Here is a 19,681-nt window from a genome sequence, read left to right on the forward strand (position 1 = left end):
AGAGGGGACGGGAAAGCGCAAGACAGCGGCGAGGCCCCGCCCCTTCCCCCCTGAGCCCAGCCCCGCCCCGCGGCGGCGCCGCCTCCTCCCACCCCCGCTTCGGGCCGTGTCAGGCGGCGGCCACCAACGTGGAGCGCGGAGGCCTCGGCGTCGGGCGGGCTCGCGCGGGCCCGGGCAGCCGTTAGAGGCGGCCGCGCGCGCTCCGCCCCCCTCAGCGAGCGACGCCCGCTGAGCGCCAGGCTGCGCTTCGCCTGTTGGGCCGCGCGGCCGCCGCTGCCCCCACCCCAGCTTCCCCTTTCCGCCTCTCCTTCCCCGCCCCGCCGCGATGGCGGAGACCGAAGAGAGAAGCCTGGACGACTTCTTCGCCAAACGGGACAAAAAGAAACGGAAGGAGAAGAGCAACCGGGCCGCTGCCGCCGCCGCCGCCGCTGCAGCCTCCAGCGCCTCCAACGCCCCCACCAACGCCGCCTCCAACGCGGCGGCGACGGCGGCGGCGGCCGGGGGAGCCCGCCAGGCCGACGGCAGCGGCTCCGGAGCCGCCGCCTCCAACGCGGGCTCCGTCAAGAGCAAGGTGCGGCCGGGAGGAGGGGAGCGGGGCCGGGTGGCGGGGGGGAAGGGGGGGCAGGGTCGCCGCTTCCTCTGCGGCGCCTTCCTTCCGGCAGGGGGCGCTGCTGCCGCCGCCCGGGGAGCGGCGCCGCCCGGCCATGCGGGCGCCGTGGCGGGACGGGGCGAGGGTCGGCCTGGAACGAGGAGTTGCTGTTACAAGAAGTAGAATATTTTTGTTTATGCTCACGTAGAGTTAAGTTTCGTATCTGGGACGCGGCAAGCCTGGATGTGTGGGAGTGGCGGGTTGGTGCGCAGCTGAGGGGATTAGGGGAAGAGTGGCTAGAAAGCTGCCCGGAGGAGAAGGACCTGGGGGTGTTGGTCGGCAGTGACTGAACGTGAGCCAGCAGTGTGCCCAGGTGGCCAAGGCGGCCAATGGCATCTTGGCTCGTATCAGAAACGGCGCAGGTCCCGAGGGGTTATTCTGCCCGTGTACTTGGCAGTAATGAGACTGTACCTTGAATGCTGTGTTCATTTCTAGAACCCTTCACTACAAGAAGCATGTTGAAGCTCTGGAGCGAGTCCAGAGAAAAGCAACGAAGCTGGTGAAGGTGCTGGAGAATAAGTCTTACAAGGAAGCTGGAGTTGTTGAGCCTGGAGATGAGGAGGCTGAGGGGAGACCTTATTGCTCTCTACAACCTACTTCAAAGGAGGTTGCAGAGAGGAAAGAGCTGGCCTCTTCTCCCAAGTGACAGGACAAGGGGGAATGGCCTCAAACTGCGCCAGGGGAGGTTCAGACCGGATATCAGGAAAAGACTTTATGGAAAGGGTCATCAGACACTGGCAGAGGCTTCCCAGGAGGGTGATTGAGTCTCGATTCCTAGAAGTATTTAAAGGACAGGAAGGCAAGGTGCTGAGGAGCATGGTTTAGTGATTGATAAGAATGGTTTGACTCAGTGATCTTAAGAGGTCTTTTCCAACCTAGTGATTCTGTGAAGACAGCAGGATGCTCAGGTGGCCTTAGTGAGCAGTAAGCTGGAGGAGGTGTCTCTGGTTTGGGAGCTGTAGCTGCTATAGGAGGTGAAAAGAAAGAGAGATCTTATAGCAGCCTTCCAGTACCTGAAAGGGGTCTACAAGAAAGCTGGGGAGGGACTGTTCACAAAGGCTTGTAGTGATAGGGCTAGGGGCAATGGGTATAAATTGGAGAGGGGCAGATTTAGACAAGACAGAAGGAAGAATTTCTTCACCATGAGAGTGGTGAGGCCCTGGAACAGGTTGCCCAGTGAAGTTCTGGCTGCCCCATCCCTGGAGGTGTTCAAGGCCAGGGTGGATGGGGCCTTGGCCAGCCATATCTAGTGGGATGTGTCCCTGCCATAGGCAGGGGGGTTGGAACCAGGTGATCTTCAAGGTCCTTTCCAACCTAAACTATTCTGTGAGTCTATGAAAGGAAAAGTTGCTTTCATAGCCCTGATATTCCCTGCCCATGGCACCTCCTCTCCAGAAAGAAACGCTGAATCCATTAATGGGGCTCACTTGGGATAGACGTGGGGTTCTAGGACATGGCAACCCTGGGTGTACATACAGACTGGGGAGTGAGAAGCTGGAGAGCAGCCCTGTGGAAAGGGATCTGGGGTTGGTCGATGGTGAGCTGAATGTGAACAATCAGTGTGCCCTGGCAAGCAAGAGGGCCAGTTGTGTCCTGGGTGGGATGTGTCAAGCACAGCATTGCACTCTGATCAAGGGAGGATGTCGTCCTGCTCTGCTCCACACTGGTGTAGTCTCACCTCAAGTATTGTGTATGGTTTTGGGCACCACAGTATAAAAAGGATATAAAGCTACTGGAGTGTGCCCAGAAGAGGGCCACAAAGCTGGTGAAGGGTTTAGAGGGGAAGCCATATGAGGAGCAGCTCAAGTCACTTGGTGTGTTCAGCCTGGAGAAGACTGCAGAGGGAGCTCATTCTAGTTTTCTGCTTCCTCACAAGGGAAGGAGAAGGAGCTGATCTCTTTGGTGACCAATGATAGGACCCAAGAGAATGGCAGGAAGATGTGCCAGGGGAGGTTTAGGTTGGATGTTAGTTAAAGGTTCTTCACTGAGAGGGTGATAGAGCACTGGAACAAACTCCCCAGGGAGATAGTCATGTCACCAAGCCTGACAATATTCAGGAACCATTTGGACAGTATCCTCATACGTGGTGTAAATTTGGGGGTTGTCATATACAAGGACAGGAGTTGAATTCAGTGATCCTTGTGGGTCCCTTCCAAGTCAGGTCATTCATCTGAGTAATTGCATTTTTTGAAAGTTGGGCAGAATGTTCCTCTGATAATATGTTTTGTTTTTTTAAAACTGTATTCTTCTGGACACTGTTCATTCTTTGGAGATGATAACATCTTGTGTTAAGTATGATCTGTGCTGAGTAGATGTCATCTTATATAATCACCTCTATTTGCAGTGTTTCCCTATCTCAAATGCAAGGTCAGACAGAGAGCTGGAGCCAGCTCCAAATTAGCAGGAGATTTGACTGTTGTGAAGTTCATAATAACATTAAAATTAGTCCTTGGAAAGTAATAGAAGATTCTAGAAGATTTCTGGGAAAATTTATTTATATAAGTGTAAGTGGGAAATATATTCTGTAACCAACTCTTGTCTTGCTGCACATAATTGATGGAGATCACTCCCTCGTGTTGTTTGGGCCTCATAAAGGGTGCTTACTTTCTAAAACTCCAAAATGCCAGAATTTTCAGTATCAGGCCCTGCTCAGAGAGGGGTGGTGGCCCTCAGCAGGCGCTGCTGCTGGAAGGGAAGCTGGTTGGACTCCCCAGCCTCAAAATGCACTTTTATCTGTGGGGAGGGAAGCGGGGACAGTTCGTGGTCTGTGGCTCTGGTTCTGCACAGCCTTCCCTGGTTTCTGGGTCTTGGTGCAAGGTAGCAGCCAGAGCTGAGGATGGAAGAGTTATTTAGAATAGATATTAGGAAAATATTTCTTTTACACTGAGGGAGGGTGAAGCACTGAACAGGTTGCCCGGAGAGGTGGTAGATGCCCCGCCCCTGGAAACATTGAAGCCCAGTTTGGATGGGGCTCTGAACCTGATCTAGCGGAGGATGTCCCTGCTCACTGCAGGGGGCTTGGACTAGTTGACCTTTGTGGTTTCTTTCAGTCCAACCGTTCTGTGATTCTGTGTGCATCAGCTGCCAGCTGTGAGCCACCTAATTTTGTGGTGTGTGGCTTGTGGAACACCAAGGTCTGTCTTTCTGCCAGGAAGGGCTTTACTGCCAGCAGGTTTTTTTTTATACCATATTACAGTGAAATGATGAGAGTGCAAATGCTCATAGTTGCATTAGAGCTGTATATTTTAAAATGAATTTTTAGAAATACTCACCCTTTTCTTAAGCAAGGGGAGCTTGACACCTGCAGTAGCTTTCTGAAGTAGACCAAGGTCACTGGTAATCTTTCAGCTGCTTTTCTGCTCGTTTGCTTGTAAAATGATACCTGGTTTTGACTGGAGCTTGTAATTGGATTAAAAATAAAGATCATTAAATGTGAAAGGTATATTAGTTGGAAACTGTGATGTTTCCATGGGAATATAAGAAATCTAAATGGTTTTAGAGTTGTAAGCTCAACACTCTTCCAAAGGACTGAATCTTCAGCAGATGGTGCAATACCATGAAGTCACTTTCTACTTCTGCTGTACTTTAAAGCAGGTCAAAGTTTCCTTCCTAGAGTTTGATAACATAGAAGATCTTAAGACAGCGCTCTTAAAAAAAAGCTGTGTTCCAAGCTGTTCAGCAGAAAGGGGAGAATGCCATTGGTAGACCTTGCTTGCAAGGCCTTTGTATTTAAAGTAATATAATCACATTTCATGTTGAGTGTAGGAATTATGGAAACTAGTAATTAAGCTGTGTGTGTATTAAAGCTGTGACTAGGAACATGGAAGGATTGCTTATTAGTTCTGATCCATTTCTGGCCTACCTTAATAACCCCAGAATCTGCTGATTATACAGTAGGACAAATCTGGCTCCACTTAGGTGAGTCCCCCTTTCCCAAAAATGGAAATGGAGTTTCCCAAACTCCATTTTTAAAACCTTAAAGTGGCACTCTCCAAAGACCATGTGTTTCTTTTTGCATACTAAGATTGCTGTGGTTTCGAAGCTTACCTTTTTACTGTTACGAAAACATTATTAAGAAAACAAGAAAGGCTGTAAATGTGGTTGTGAATGTGAAATGTACCAATATTAATCTTTGTCGTAAATCCACTGTAAGCTATTCCAAATGTTCTTTAATATGATGGAAAAGTAAATCTAGAGCTTCATGTGCATTGAAGCTGTCATAAAAGCTTACTGTTAGTTCAAAGGGAGAAGTCTTGCCCTTGCGTTTTCCTGTGTTTGACTGCATGGTCCTTTTCTGTCCTTTGCGTTGTCCCTTGACTTCCTGCTGAATTTTTACTGAGATTATTTGGTTTTCTCTCACTTGAATGACTGTTTAGCTGGGGTGTTTCTTAACTGTTCTATTGAGTTAAAGTCAGCTTACGAGTGCATCCTAGATGACAGAGTAAGTTAAGGGGGGAGGGAGCTGGAATCCTTTCCCTTGTTGGCAGTGATGCACACAGATTGGTTTTCCATGGAACTGCACCTTCACCATTAGTTTTCTTTGTATAATTAGTTACATTATTTTCTACTGTTAGTGTAAAGAAGGTAACCACTTATATTTCTCTCTTCTTACAGGAAGAGGATGATTGGAAGGAATTTGAGCAAAAAGAAGAAATTGATTATAGTGGTCTTAGAGTTCAGTCCATGCAAATAAGGTATTGCTGTTTTCTGTTGCTCTCCAGTGTAATCATTACCTATGTCTAAAAAACAATTTCTTTCTTCAGAGCTTCAATGGAGTCCAATTGAACAGAGGTTTGGTATGTTTCTGCTAGTATAGAGGTTTGTTGCAGGGTAACTTAGGTTTGACTGTTCTCTCTTTTAGTTAGGACTCAAATATTTGTTACAAGGGCTTAACATTCCCCTCCATAAACATAGTGAAGTAGGAATTTCTCTGAGAGGAGTGCAACACAGTAATTCCCACTGATTCATTTGACTGCTATATCTGCCTTAGTCTATTCAGCATCTCAGATTGGGGAGTGAATTCCTGAACCATTGCATTTTTATTTCAGAAAAATGAAAATACAGGTGGTAAAATTATGAGTCTCATCCGAGATTCTTTGATTGCTTTTTCCATTAGATTTTTCTTGTAGTGTGGTCCAAAGTAAGTCTACTTCAGGCTGTTCTGGTTAAGAAAAACATTTAATCAGTTTAGAAAAAGGTTTTTTTTAATGAACTCAGTCTTAGAATGAGAATGTCACATAATCCTCATTGTCCAGGTATTGATGGTGTTTAGAATGATGCCATTTTAAAATCATCTTACCTGTAACCATTGCGATAGGTGCTTCCTTCAGTGTTTAAGCAGGTCTTACATATTCTTTGATTTAGCTTGGATTTTCTTTTTAACACCCCACCCCTCTCTGTTAACCAGTCATTTTGGGCCACACGTATGTATTTAGTGCACAAGCTGTCCATACCGTTGAAGTGTCACAGTGGATAATCATGTGTCTAAATGGACAAATAACAAGTGGACTGCTGCTTCACTGACTACCAGTACTGTTTGATTGAAAAGGGCATACTTTGGTTTTGCAGACAAAGGCCAGCATTCTGAATGCTTTTGATGGTATGGCAGATTTTCAAGCATGTGGAAGTTTCTGCCATAGGATTTTGTAAGCACTCAGTGGATTCAAGGGAAGAGCCAAGAAGTAAATGCAAGAAAAACCCACTGGAGATTATAAATTATCCAACTCTGGAGGTCTCTGCTGAAAATATGACATGGATTGTCATATGTCTGGTGGGATGGGATGTTATATATATTTGGTCTGTTCTAGTTTGTAGGCATCTGCTTTTGACTGTGGTTTAAAGTAGGGTGGTGATGTGTTTAGGCTCTTGGTCCAGCTTACTATTGTTGTTGCTGCGTTTGGATGAACAGTGAAAGGTCATTTAATTTTCAGACATTATGGAAATTTTTAACCTCTGATCGTTACTTATACAGAAAGCTTATCTGATCCTGATGAGTATTTGTATTCACACTTTGCTGCTGTGGTCCAGATCAATGTCTTGGGTTTGTTTAACAGCCTCACCCTCCATATATGTCCCATCATACCTCACTGCTTTCTGTAATAGCTTTGTCTAGCAAATGATTTTGAGTTTCTAACTATTTCTATGCAAAATAAAATACAGTCAGGCTCTTGCACAGGATTTGCCTTTTAAAAAGGGCATATTTTTCTCTAAATTTTTAAAGCAAGCAAACAAAAAATAATGAGTTAGTTTTTAGATTATATATGTGTGTGAGTAATAAGACCTTTGCAGATGGCTGTGATTATAGGGAAAGGGAGCTCAGAATTTGCTTTCTGTCACTACTTTTCCACAATTTCTTCCTCTTGACTGAAGCATTTTATGGAAGCTGGACTTGTAAGCCCTTTCCTGTGTAATCTTCTCATCACTTCCAAATGCATGGCTTCTAGTAAGAAAAAAAAAATCTTTAAACTAAAAATAACAAATAAATTATTTGATCACTTAGTACTGTTTTAATTTGTCTTTTTCTGAAGAATTTTTTTCCTTTTCAGTTGCCAAGTTACATAGCATTGTACCAAAAATTGCTCAGGTGAAAGTACTGATACAGTGATTATGGAACTAGTGTAGTCTGGTTAGATCTGCTCTCTTCATACAGTAGCTTGTCTGTGGTGATTGTGTAACTTTTAGCAGGTTTTAAGCCACTGTTTGTAAAATTTGTCTTTTATAGTGAAAAAGAAGATGATGAAAGTGAAAAAAGAGAAGAAACTGGTGACAACTGGGAGGAGACTAGTGGTGGTGTAGACAGATCATCTGGTCCTTGGAATAAATCAGCTCCTGCACCAGCTCCTGTTGTTGAACCAATTGGTAAATTTAACTCAGAGTTGTTGCTTTTTCCAAGTTGAATTAAGCTGCTCAAAGGGTAGAGCTAAAGGAGCTGTTCCTGTTCAGGCACCTTCTAACGTACTGACGGCTTGTTTGACATACTAACAAATGAGAAAATTTTCCGGTGAAGAGATCTGAGGAATGGAGTTGATAGTACTGTTAGATACGTTAAATAAACACGAATGGAGGGCTTTTTGTACATCTGACTTCAAAAGGAGATTGATGGGGGGAAGCATCCCATTTTTGATGTCTCTGCCGTGAAGTCTGCAGAATATCTATTGGAAGCATTTCCATTGATCTAAAATTACTGCTTTGACTACTAAGTGGTTGTTCGGCCAGCATCTGATTTCTGTTACGGCAGTTCTTGAGTAGGGTTTCATGGTTAGTAGCAAGCTTTTCACATCAGTTCTGCGTTACAGAGAATATGACATTGCAAAATTGTTTCTTTAACTAGGATAGGGCTTAAGTTTTGATTAAATACAATTTATTAACATCAGCGGAGGAACACTACTTAGCCGTAACTTGAGTTCAGACTATTCTGTTGAGAAATTCATTGAAAAGTGGTTTGTTGTGGTTTTAGTTTTTGTACAAACAAGGAGGTAAAGTTAATTAATTGGTGTTATTTCATAGTATATTGCTACCTTAAATACAAACTTATTTGGATATCCTGGAGAGGTGTCTGGAGAGGTGTTTTACATAAGATTTGCCAAATATACAATTACATGTTTAGATCTCTAGTTTAAAATGTAAGCTGATAATAAATTGCAAATACAAAACATGAAGTCCTCATCAGTAGTTTTGATTCCCTGAGCTTCTGAGGCAATATGCTGGAACTACATCTTAATTTGACTACTAAGTGTAGCTTAAACTAGATGACACCTGATTTCCGGCCTTGTCTAAAATATTTGCTTCCAAAGCTTTACAAGGTGCAAAAACATACTTGTTAAGATTCTTTTCTGGGTTTTTTGTGGGGTTTTATTATTTCAGATATGAATGTAAACTTACTCTTTTGTCTCAATTTTGTTCTTATAACTAGTTACAGAACCCCCAGAACCAGTTCAGACTGGTGGTGTATACAGGCCACCTGGTGCCAGGGAGGGCGGCAGGCCACGGAGAGCACAGCAAGGACCACCAGAAATCTATAGTGATACGCAGTTTCCGTCACTGCAGTCCACCGCCAAGCTTGTAGACAGTCGAAGGTAAGTACATTCCATTAATTCTCTAGGAAACATATTTGAGCTGCCTTCTCTTAAGTTCTTATTTTGATTTAGAGCTTAAGCTTGAATCTTTCCACAGAGGAAAAAAATAATTAAGAAATTATTTTGTTTGGCAGAGAGATATGGGAGAGATCTTAACTGCCTTTTCCGACTCTAGGAAGGGCTTTCCATGAAATAACTTTCATAGGATATAGCCCAGTGAGACAGCCAAACAAGAATGCCAGTTATCTTTGTCTTGCTGGAGGATTTCCCTGAAGCAGAATATTTCTGCTCTTGACAGCATCTGGTCTCCTGAGATATTAGCTGTGGTGGGGCTCCATGTTACTACAGTCAGTAGCCGTGAGTGGGATGTCTTAAGCACACTGCCTCCTCATTAAAGATGTGAAGATCACTTAAATGAAGAAATGAGATTTAATACAAATATAAATAAATACTTGTGCTGTCTGAGCTGTGGCTTACAACAGCGAGCCTCCTCGATTGTGCTAAAGTGTTTTCTGGTTTTGTGGTGCCGAAGACTTGAGTCTCACCCTGCTTTCAAGTCCTGATTTTTTCGTAACCTCATTCCCTGCAGAACAGCTAGCTAGGCAAATGCCTAATTCACTGGGGATTTGGGGAATATTTTTGGGGTTTTTTTTTGTTTTGGTTTTTTTTGTTTTTTTTTTGGTTTTTTTCTACTGGCTATGTTATTGACAAATACAACCTAGCAGAAACTTTCTTCTGGGGTTTTTGTGTGACTTTGCTTGCAATTGAGACCTGTTGCCATTGATGCTGTAGGGTTTGAATGATGCAAATTGAGCTAAGATGAAATTGAGCGAGCATTCTAGCAATGGACTTCTGCTTTAGAAACCCTATTCATAAATGCACTTAAATTTACTTTTATGAATGCTAATATTGAAATTCAGAATGTAATCAGAATTGTACTGACTAATAAGCTTGAGTCTGAAGCTTATGTAAAACCTTGTGGTTTTACAAGATTTGCTTGGGAATGTTTGGCTGTTATGTTAGAAGTCTAGACCTTAGTATTCTTTGTTCATAATGTTTTTGTTGGGATGGGGTGGAAATCAACTAGAAATTCACAATTCACAAGGTAGTTGTAAGATATGTACTGATTACATTTATTTTCCCTTAGGGATAAAGAAATGGAGAAGAGCTTTGAAGTAGTAAAACACAAAACTAGAGGTAGGGATGAGGTCTCAAAAAACCAGGCACTTAAACTTCAGCTAGACAACCAGTACGCTGTGCTTGGGGATCAGTAGAGCTGCATACACATTACAATTAAGGAATGCTTTTTTGGTAACCCTTCTACTAAGGTAACTAAACTACAGCTAACGGCTATGATGAACATGCCACCTTATTTCTGCTGGATCTACTGCAGCAAGTGCAGACTTCTTTGACGTAAGTGATTGGTTCTCCTGCAGTATGGAAGCGTAATATGTTACAACTTCTCCATTGGATATGGGGCAAATTAATGTAAATGAACAAGAGTCATCAGTGTTCTTTAATTGCTCAGAAAGATATCTACAGCCAGTGGTCATTTCAAAATCTTTTTATGTTCAGATACTGAGCCTTCGTAAAGGTTGACTACCTCAGACTTGCTGCACTCATTGTGGACACCATGTGGATCACAACTTCTGGAAGAGAAGGTTACAGCTGTTTTAGTGGCCATCTGAAACTTGAAACCAGCTCTACTGGATTCCTGTCAGAAATCCTGCAGAAGTCAGCCATTTGGTTCCAATTTGCTATAACAAAGATTTAAGTGACCTTAATGATGAACGTATTTTGTTCCCCTTCTGAGGAATCCTGTCATGTCTACCCATAGCCTACTAGAGACTTCTGGAGCGTATCATACCACTCATACTATCCAAGTATAACAGAGCTGTAGTTTGTTTACCTTTCTAGATAGCTGTATTGAAGTAACTGCAAACCAAATTAAAACTCAATTCAGTATCAGATTTGAGGAATGATGGGTTCGAATGGTCTGTTTGCATTAGCCGTTTTCACAGTTGTATGTTGAAGCATTTTTTTTCTTCTGTTCTCCACAAAAATTTGCCTGCCTTGTTTCTGGTATCAAATTGCAGTATATTTAAAAAATGAGATGTAGTGAAATAGGGTTTGTTTTTGGTTTTTTGTTACGAGATTTGGCTTTCTCAGTCTAAGGCTCTGAGACTTGAGAGTTTTGATTCAGAAGTATCCAGATTTCAACTACAGTCTTCAGAATTTGTCTTCTAAATATTAGATACATGGCAGTGGGGATACTAGAAAAAACTTTTTCCACTATTAAAAAGTTATTTGTTTGCTGAAGGGTAATGGTTACTTGATATCCAAAATAACTTAGTATGGGGGAGAGAACTAAAGCTGGTAAGCCTTATTTGTTTGGCTACTTCTGAAACATGCAGGCTTTTTGAAGCAGAAATCCTCTAAGTAAAACTCAAATGGTGTTTATTCAAGATCAGGAAGTTTAGTAATAATGGAAGGCAGTGACTTGTATATACAAGTTGTCATCTCTGACTTAATTTAGTGGAAGTAGGCAAAATGGCACTGATACATGAAGAATATAGGACACTGATTCGATGAATGAAACCTGTCAAATACCAGAAGTGTCCTGCTGTAACTCTTTCTCTTCTCTGAATTCTTACACCAGAAGCAAAATGAAGTGTATACAATAGTGGCGTGCTCCAGTGTTGAGGTTTCTCAGAGTAAATGCCAAAAAGTAAACACAGCATCTATGAGTTGCCAATGGCAAGAAAAACAAGGGAACAAAACAAAACTTGCTTACGTATGTGGGAGTACTTTGTCTGTGCAGATGAGGATAGTGCAGGAATCGCCTAGTTGGGTTCCCTTTGACTAACTGCTGACTTGCTTTAAATCTACTTTCTGAGGCCAATAGGAATTTTGCTGTTGACTTCAGTGGGGCTGGGGTTTCACCTGGTTCTTTTGTGCACAGACTAAAACTGGCCTTGCCCTTGCAGAGTTAACTGTCTCTAAAACTTCTGCTAGAAGCTGCTATTAAAGAGAGGGCTCAAGAGACTATTCTTAAAGTTGGGCTCAAGAGACTATTCTTAAAGTTGGAGACTTCATTTGGAAACAAAACCCCACTGAAAACCCATACCAATACCTTGGACTCTGAGCCTTGTATCATCCTTGAAAATACGTTGTTGCCAGAAAAACTGTTGATTTGTCACTAAAGGTCTCTGTGGAATTCATGGTAAATGGACATGTCACTTGATGTGGTAGAAATGTGAAATCTTAAAATGCTTTTCCTGATGTTTAAAAGCAATTGAGATCACCAGTGCACACGAATCAAGTTTTAGTCTACTGTATGAAGGGTAGATGAGACTGTCCATTGTACCGTCTTTATTTGATGTTTTGGGCATGAGTTCTGGCAGTGCAAGAAAACCTTGTATCAGTTTCAAATCAAATAAAATGGAAATATACATGGATTCCGAAGTGTAATGAATCTTTACCTTTAGTTCTAGTTTATGACTGTGCAACAACTGAGGAAACACAGAGCATTTGGATCTCTTAAAGGACAGGCTGTGGAGTGGGTAGTCAGCCCTACGGTCAAGTGCGCTGTGTTTAAGGGCTCATAGCAATGCATATTAATATGACTTTTATTTATCCATAGAAGTTTAGTTTGCTGCCTGTCAGGGTGTTTTCTTAATCCCACCATATAGGACAGGTTTGAAATTGTGAATTAAGTATGAATGAAGCTTTGATTCCCTTTTCACTTGAAAAATTAGACATTGAAAAAGAGCCTCTGAATGGTTGCTGTCACAGGACTCTATCAGCTACTGACAACTAGAGGTATTATTTTGGGGGCTGTTTTTAAGCATATCATTCCAGGTGCTTTCTGAAGGCATAAAGGAAAAAAAAATCAGAAATGCAGCAGTTTTCTGTTGTACAGAATAATAAACTATTTTGAAGTGTTTCTTGTGTTAAATATTGCTGCCAGCAAGTATCAAAATGCCAGTCAGTATCTTCCTTGTAACAATTAATTGGTCTGCATGCCTGAAATTTTGAAGGTCAGTCCTCTGTGGAAGCTCAATATGCTTTTGAGACCCTGAAGTCCAACTTTATCTGGTTTGTTGTTGCATTCTTTCAAGGCATGCTAAGAATGTCCATTCCTTCAGAATGCCTGTTGGAAGCTTCATTCTGTAAATTGAAGGATTATCAGTTGTAGAAATGAGATTCTTGATTACCAGCCAGTAAAATGCAGTCTTGTGCTGCTTCAGGAACTTCCTAACCTGGAATGTGCTTTTATGGTGAGTTTCTCTGGCTTAAAATAAAAATACAGCCATAAAGTTACCAATTTACTGGTAGAACATTTAAATGTCCAGTACTTACTGGTAAAGGAACAATTTGGATTTGTGGTTCTTGGTGATATAGTCTATATTTAAGGAATGTTAAAATGCCAAAAACTAGACGATGCTAATAAAATTGGAATTCCCAAATGCCTGCTGTAGAAATTTGTCGTCTGTATTTACTTACACCCATTATATAAGAGTAGGAGAGGATTACTTTTGCCCCTCTCTCTTCTCCCCAGGGTAACTGTGTCATGCTTAGTCTTACTCATGAATGGAGAGAAATTGACAACTAAAAGTGACTGTCTCCTGCTGCTTCAGTTTTGTCTTTGTACCTAGCTTTACCAGTCATGTCCAAGGTCTCTCTCTTACAAAGCATACGAATAGATGGATTTTTAATGGCACAAATCATGTTAGAAACCTGTCGCCACAGGAATTTGCATTTTGGTAACTGCATCTGTTGGCTTTTGGATGCTCTTTCACCATAATGTGGCCAGATGCCTGTACTGTTTAGTTCAAGTAAACACAATCTAAATTTGATAGGGCTGCACATCTTGGAGTTTACTTATCTGAGCTTTTGCAATAGTTGTATCTTTTTGTCTTTCTGATTTCAGCCTGGTTGAGCAGTTTTAAACTTGCCCGTGGTTTTCTGTCAAATACCATAAGTAAAACAGAGCAGATTGTTCTTTTTTTAGACTGACAGGGCTTTGTGTGCTTAAAAGGTGCTTCTTTACAAGGTAATAATATTCCTTCCAGTACTGACATGGTCAGAGAAATGATTACCTCATAATTTACATGACTGATTTGCATCAAAGACCCAAGAAACTAAATTTTACTAAAAACATGTCAAGTAATTAAAAATCTTTATGTGTAGGCACAATGCAGGTTTCATTGCCTGACTGTAATTTAATCCCCAAATTGTCCCTATCTATTTTCAGCTTTTGATTTCACAGATTGGTTTTAATGGCAAATAGGGGCTTTATTTTGGGAATATAAGAAAACAATAAGATGCATATTTAAATTTCAGATATATAATTTAGGGATGTACAAAAGGGGAGGAAATTGACATATTTGCTGATGAACTACTAATTAAAAGTTAAAAAGCTTCTCTATATTGAGGTTAATAGGAGAACCTGCAAGCTCTAGAAGATGGAAGAAGAAATAACAGCAGAAAAGAGAACTGAGGAGTCTTAATACTGATTTGGATAAGTCATAACTATTGTGTTTCTGGAGTTTGGCCTCTGAAGCACGAAGTGAGCTTCTGCCATGTTCTGTTTGAAGTGAAATAGGGCAGGAAGGAAGATTTTAAAGAAGAAAGGGAGAGTGGAAATTATGCAAACAAAACACAGGAGGTGTAGGAATTGAGGGATTAGGAAGGCCATTTTCTAAATGCTGGTATTAACTGCATAGCCTGAGGCAGGGTGTGGGGTGTAAATGGTTGGACAGAAGTGCTGCATGGGTAAGCGCTGCTTTGACAAGTGACAGGTCCATCTAGCCTTAAATCAGCAAAAGCGTTCAAGGCTCAGTGCTTGAAGAAGGCATCACATTTTGTTTTTTCTCTTTGAAGAAAAGAATTGGGAAAACCCGTCCAGAGAGAAAGTAGAATTTTACATTGTTACAAAACTGTTTAACCTGTTGACCAAAGAGAACCAAAGAAAGACAAATTCCAATAGTTCAGTAATTTTATTGGGAAATACATTGTTTGATATCTAAGAAAACTTCTTCACTTCTGTATGCTAAGAAGCTTAGGCACTGATTCAAATTGCTCTGAAGAAATGTCCTTTTTTTGTGAAGCATCTTGTGTTGTACATATAGCAGGGGTTTATGTTCAGTGGCTTAGAATATATGTTGATAGAACAAAGTTAATGAAGTTCAGTGGGCTGCTTAGCCAGAGTACAAGTGTTGCTACTGAATCACAAGAGAAAGTAATTCATTTGGAACGGAAAACAACTGCATGCACTGAAAAGAAGCAAGCCCATTTTGTTGCAAGAGCATAGGACCGAGAGAGTGGGATTTGGACTTGGTTTTCCACTGTGTTAACTGCAAGTAATTTAGTTCCACTTTGCCTCAGTTTTCCCAGCTGTACCAAATAAACTCCAACAACCTACCTCACAGGGGTGTTCTGAGGCCAAGCTGTTCTTTGTCAAGGACTGGGGCTGATGGAAGTGCTAGAGAGGACTGAAAATCTATATTAAAAGATCTTTACATTAGCTTTCATTACAGTATTTTAATACTGATTTGGGAAAGGCTTATTTCTACAGAATTTATTATGCATTCTATCTAAGTATTATGTAGTTAGACTTACTTTAGTATGTATGGCTAAGGAAAGAGTTCAGACTGAGCAATCTAACTGGTATTTCCACTCTAACTATCTGTGCAACCCAAATGCTATATTAATATGAGGCTTTGTTTTTATGTGAAATACACGAAAATAAATGCTGCTCTGTTTTGTAAGCCCCATGATGAAATCAAATCCTGTACACAGTTGAGGGCCATCTCTTAGAATCTGGCTGTTTTAAAGTTTGTTCAAATTACATGAATTAGAAAGGTTAATTCCTGAAAGTGTTTGTGTCAGGATGTGAAGTGATGCTGTCATAGAACTCTATTTTTCTTCCTGTCTCCACATCTAAACACACATTTTCCTGTATTTAAGTTGAAGTAACATGCAGGTACAACGGAAATAGAGGAGGGAGAGTAATCTTAACTTCAGAACTTTTCAAATCAGGTATTATGGCAGGCCGTGGAGGAAAAAGGTGAAGGGAATAAAGCAAAGAGAAATGGTTGCCCATGGAGAGGTTTCTCTGAAGCAGATAATGGAAAGAAAAAAAAACCCAGAAGATAGCTGAGAGGGGTAAGCAGAGCCGTAGGAGAGGAGGGAATACAGATACACTAGAGGCGATTGCCCTACCTACTGTTATCTCCTGTTTTATCAGTTAACTGCAGCTGAAGGAACATGAAGAAACGATTTTTATGAATATGCCCTTGTCTCCTGTTGCTGGTGCTTTCAAGGTTCATTGCTCAGCTTTTACAGTGGGCCTCCAAATAGAAGCAGAGAACACGATGGGGGCATCGCAGGCTGGACAGAGATGAGGTCCGGCAGCAATCTTCTCTTGCTGCTGTTTTTGTCCTTGCAACACCTCTAAGACAGTTGTTAATGTGCATCAGCCGTGACAATTCTCTGTCAGAAATGATTACTGTTACATTTCAACACTCTGCTGCAGTTGCTTCAGAGGAAATGTTTAACTAGCTGAATGATAAGCATTAAAAAAAATAACATGGGGCTTTTTAGAATACTTACAGTGGTAATGATGATAAGTGGTATTGTGGTCAGCAGATCGGTAGGTGGCTTAAAATGAATTTGTTATATCCAGTTAAATGGTGGGGAGAAGCATTACTTATAAGATGGGTGTCATCTGTTCTTTTCTTCTCTTAATGAATGAACTACCTTAGTCTTACTGTCTTTCCGGCTATGAAGAGCTGCTTCTACCCCTCTCTGTTAGTTTCCTCCCTGTATTTTTTTTGTCACTTTTCTTAAGGTGCTGATAAGCCAGCAAATATTCATTGAGGACCTCTAAGAGAAATGCATGCTGTAATATTTTTCTGTATTGTTCTGTCTTTAATACAGCCTAACATCTTATTCGCTTTCTTGACTGCAACCACACATTGAGCTGAAGTCTTCATCAAGCTGTCCATGGTGATGCCTAGACCGTCCCCTTGAAAGATCACAACTAATTCAGAATCCACCTGAGCATGTATGAGTAGTTTAAAGCCTTTCCAGTATGCATTGCCTGGGGTTTATTTTCTTTGGCCATTCACTTGCCACTGAATTGCCAAGTTAACAGATTTAGTCAGCTTACCCTGGCAATCACCATCTTCCCCAGTGCTGACAAAGCTAATAAATTCTATGGGCATTGGCTTTTGCCATCCATTACACTGAAGTCTTCAGTTTCATATATATAATTCACTCTTCTTACCAGTGATTAGCATTGCATGCTCTCTACTAACTTTTACTCGATCTACCTGACCTTTTCTGTTGTTCCTTGTCTACTGTCTTCTGTACTGAATTTTCGTTCCAGCTTAGTTCCAGCACTGAAGTCATTGAGTTACAACTGCCTGCTTTATTTCAAATAATTTGTATATGGGAAACTGTTAGTTAAAACATTGTCATAAGTTTCCTTTTTTAATTAAAACATATCACTTATTTTGTATCTCAGAGTATGTTCAAACCATAAAAACAGGCTGATAAAGAGAACATACGTATTGAGAAACAGGTAAAACACACGAGTCTAATTTCTCAGAGCATAAGTTCATTGGTTTCGGTGGAGTTACTTCAGTCATTTAAGATCAGTTTCACTAAAACTTGATTTGAGATCTTATTGCTTGAAGTCAAGATACAATGGCCAGAATCAAATACAAGTGAACAAGCGCCATAGTGAACTTCTTTTAAATTGCTGGGTTATTCTGTTCTTTGTGGCAGAGATGAAGCAGATGTGTCACTTGGTCTCTGACCAGCAACCAGATGGGCTCAGCTACACTTTGTCTAACATACCTGTTGTAGTATTTAACTGGCCATTGAAATATTTGAGCCAAATATGAGTGCAGCAACACTGAGGGGGGGGGGCAGGCTTAGTCTTTGTGGTTTGTTTCGTCCTTTCACATCCTCATCTTGTACTTTAAAGACTGTATATCTGTAAGTAAGATAAAGTTTTCCATTGCTGACTGCATTTACCAGTAGTGCTATGTTTATGAATACAAAGGAGGTGTCATAAGGGAAGGACTCAAGCCTGTGAGGATGCATAGCCTCCCCCATAGGAGCTGCGCGCTGCTTCAATATCAGAATATTATATCATATAGAACAGCTGCTTTTAAGCACCAAGAGTAATGCATGTTGGAGAAGAATGTACCTTGGATTTTGCAAATAAATTCCATCCTTAGGTGTTCTATTACAGCAGTTGTATTCTGTCAAGAACCATTGTGGCTGCTGGGAGTTTATAAAGATGGCAAATTTGAGCTCAGGTTTTTTGTTAATTTTGAGGCAGTGGGAGGAGGGGAACAGCAGATGCAGCAATATCTGAGAGGTGTTAGAATGTAGTACTTCCTATCCTCTCCCACACATCTAAAAGACTCCTCTGCTGCTACACTTACCAAAGCCCCATCTTGCCACTGTAAATCCTGACTGTTACTTATGAACTACACAGTAACATTCAGGACTGACTAGTTCTCTGACTGTGCACTGTCTTTAATCTGAAATTAAGTAAAAGACAAACTGGCTTTTTATACTGACATGATTGTTTTCTACATAATTGGCTTTTTTAAGTGTGGGGTTTTTTTTTCCTGCAATTCAGCTCATTGAAAATCTCTTGATTTCACCTTTCTTTACACTAGAGTATTTCCTCCTCCTTTTGTTCATCTACCTTATCACCTTGCCAAGGAGTTTCACTTGGGTGCCTGAATTATTCACCACATAGAAAGCAAGAACTACAAACAAGAACTCCTCAGTCTTGATTGTGCTGTGTTTCTACATTTAAGGCTCTAGCATCACAAACCTGGCTCCAGGTGTTGCAGAACTGCTTAGCAAGTAAACGTGATCTCCCTGAAGAATTTAGACCTAGCCCCTCAAAGGCTACACAGGAGCCGAATTCCCACAGCACAATGCAGAACAGCTCTGAAAAGGACTAGGGTTGCATGACTGGTAACCTGCTAGCTCAAACAAAACTGTCTTATCTGGACAGCAAGGTCTCACCTAAAGCATTCTTATTTTTTTAATTAAGAGATGACTGAGTGACAAATAGTAAGAGGACATTGCTGTAAATGAAAAAAAACACAGGACAGTTTACTTTCAGCAATGTAGCAGAACATCTCACCACCAGACTTAACCTGAAGAAATGAAAATAAAGCCATTTGAGTGCTTACTGTAACACAAAAGAATGAATGATACTGTCTGGCTGGTAAAATGGTTCACAGAAACTGAGCAGAGTACAATGTGATCTATTTCTGAGAAGCCCCGTGTGCCCCTCTCCCCTCAGTTAACACAGGAACTTAAGGGTGCCTGTATATTTATATAATTATATGTTTATAACCATAACTTAAGTTCAAACCTGAACTATATATATATTTTTTTGTCAGTAGATTTCTTTACCTTAGTTTACATATCATGGCTTCTGCATATGACAACTTCTAACTGTGCAGCGCACACCCTTGTTGCCCTTTGGTCCCATGTTGGAGTAATAGTATCAAACTGTAAAGCACTTTTGTGATGTTTCCTGTGAAGAAAGCTGAAGAAAATAAATTTATCTTAACACCACCAACTGAATTGATATCTCCAAGTTTGTCTCACTTTTGTTATGTTCCCCCCTCTGATTAGTGACTCTGAGCGATCACAGCAGTCGGTGTGACAGACGGCAGCGTCGGGGTTGTCAGGACGGTATTTCTGGGCTCAGTGCAGCAGGGCTTTGCTCAGGCTGTAACAGCTGCTTTCTGCCTCCTCCTCTCACTGTTGCTGCTCAGCACCTGCCGTCCCCTGGCTCATAGCTGGTGTCCACTGGCCTGTCAGTGACACACACAAGCGGAGCAGATGGTATGAGAACAGGTAATGCTCAGATCCCACATCAGCAGTTCCTCTGGGGGTTGGTGTACAT

At 41.4% G+C, this 19,681-nt stretch overlaps 1 protein-coding gene across 9 annotated transcripts; it reads left to right on the top strand.

Moving 5' to 3' along the window:
- Positions 1-203: 203 nt before the first annotated feature.
- On the top strand, positions 204-19,360 carry CDV3 (CDV3 homolog). 9 transcript variants are annotated; one of them, XR_011337670.1, is made up of 7 exons: positions 204-571; positions 5,264-5,343; positions 7,371-7,507; positions 8,562-8,724; positions 9,872-9,921; positions 10,053-10,137; positions 10,300-14,356. XR_011337670.1 is itself a non-coding variant. In XM_069860042.1 (6 exons), the coding sequence occupies exons 1-6, from the start codon at positions 326-328 to the stop codon at positions 10,058-10,060; spliced, it is 684 nt and encodes a 227-aa protein (XP_069716143.1). In that variant the 5' UTR covers positions 204-325; the 3' UTR covers positions 10,061-14,356. The 9 variants fall into 9 exon arrangements, 6 of the variants coding, with proteins under 6 accessions (XP_069716143.1, XP_069716142.1, XP_069716144.1 ...); XM_069860042.1 differs by having other exon boundaries at positions 10,053-14,356; XM_069860041.1 differs by lacking the exon at positions 10,053-10,137.
- The last annotated feature ends 321 nt before the right edge of the window (positions 19,361-19,681 follow it).

The sequence above is a fragment of the Phaenicophaeus curvirostris genome, chromosome 6, assembly GCF_032191515.1.
Source record: "Phaenicophaeus curvirostris isolate KB17595 chromosome 6, BPBGC_Pcur_1.0, whole genome shotgun sequence".
Taxonomy (NCBI): Eukaryota; Metazoa; Chordata; class Aves; order Cuculiformes; family Cuculidae; genus Phaenicophaeus; species Phaenicophaeus curvirostris.

What these genes read in the sequence shown, in the direction of transcription:
- CDV3 (XM_069860040.1), top strand. Translation starts at nt 326, where the DNA reads ATGGCGGAGACCGAAGAGAGAAGCCTGGACGACTTCTTCGCCAAACGG. An exon ending in CGGGCTCCGTCAAGAGCAAG is followed by an intron (nt 572 to 5,263) that starts GTGCGGCCGGGA and finishes CTCTTCTTACAG; the next exon opens with GAAGAGGATGATTGGAAGGA. An exon ending in AAGCTTGTAGACAGTCGAAG is followed by an intron (nt 8,725 to 9,871) that starts GTAAGTACATTC and finishes ATTTTCCCTTAG; the next exon opens with GGATAAAGAAATGGAGAAGA.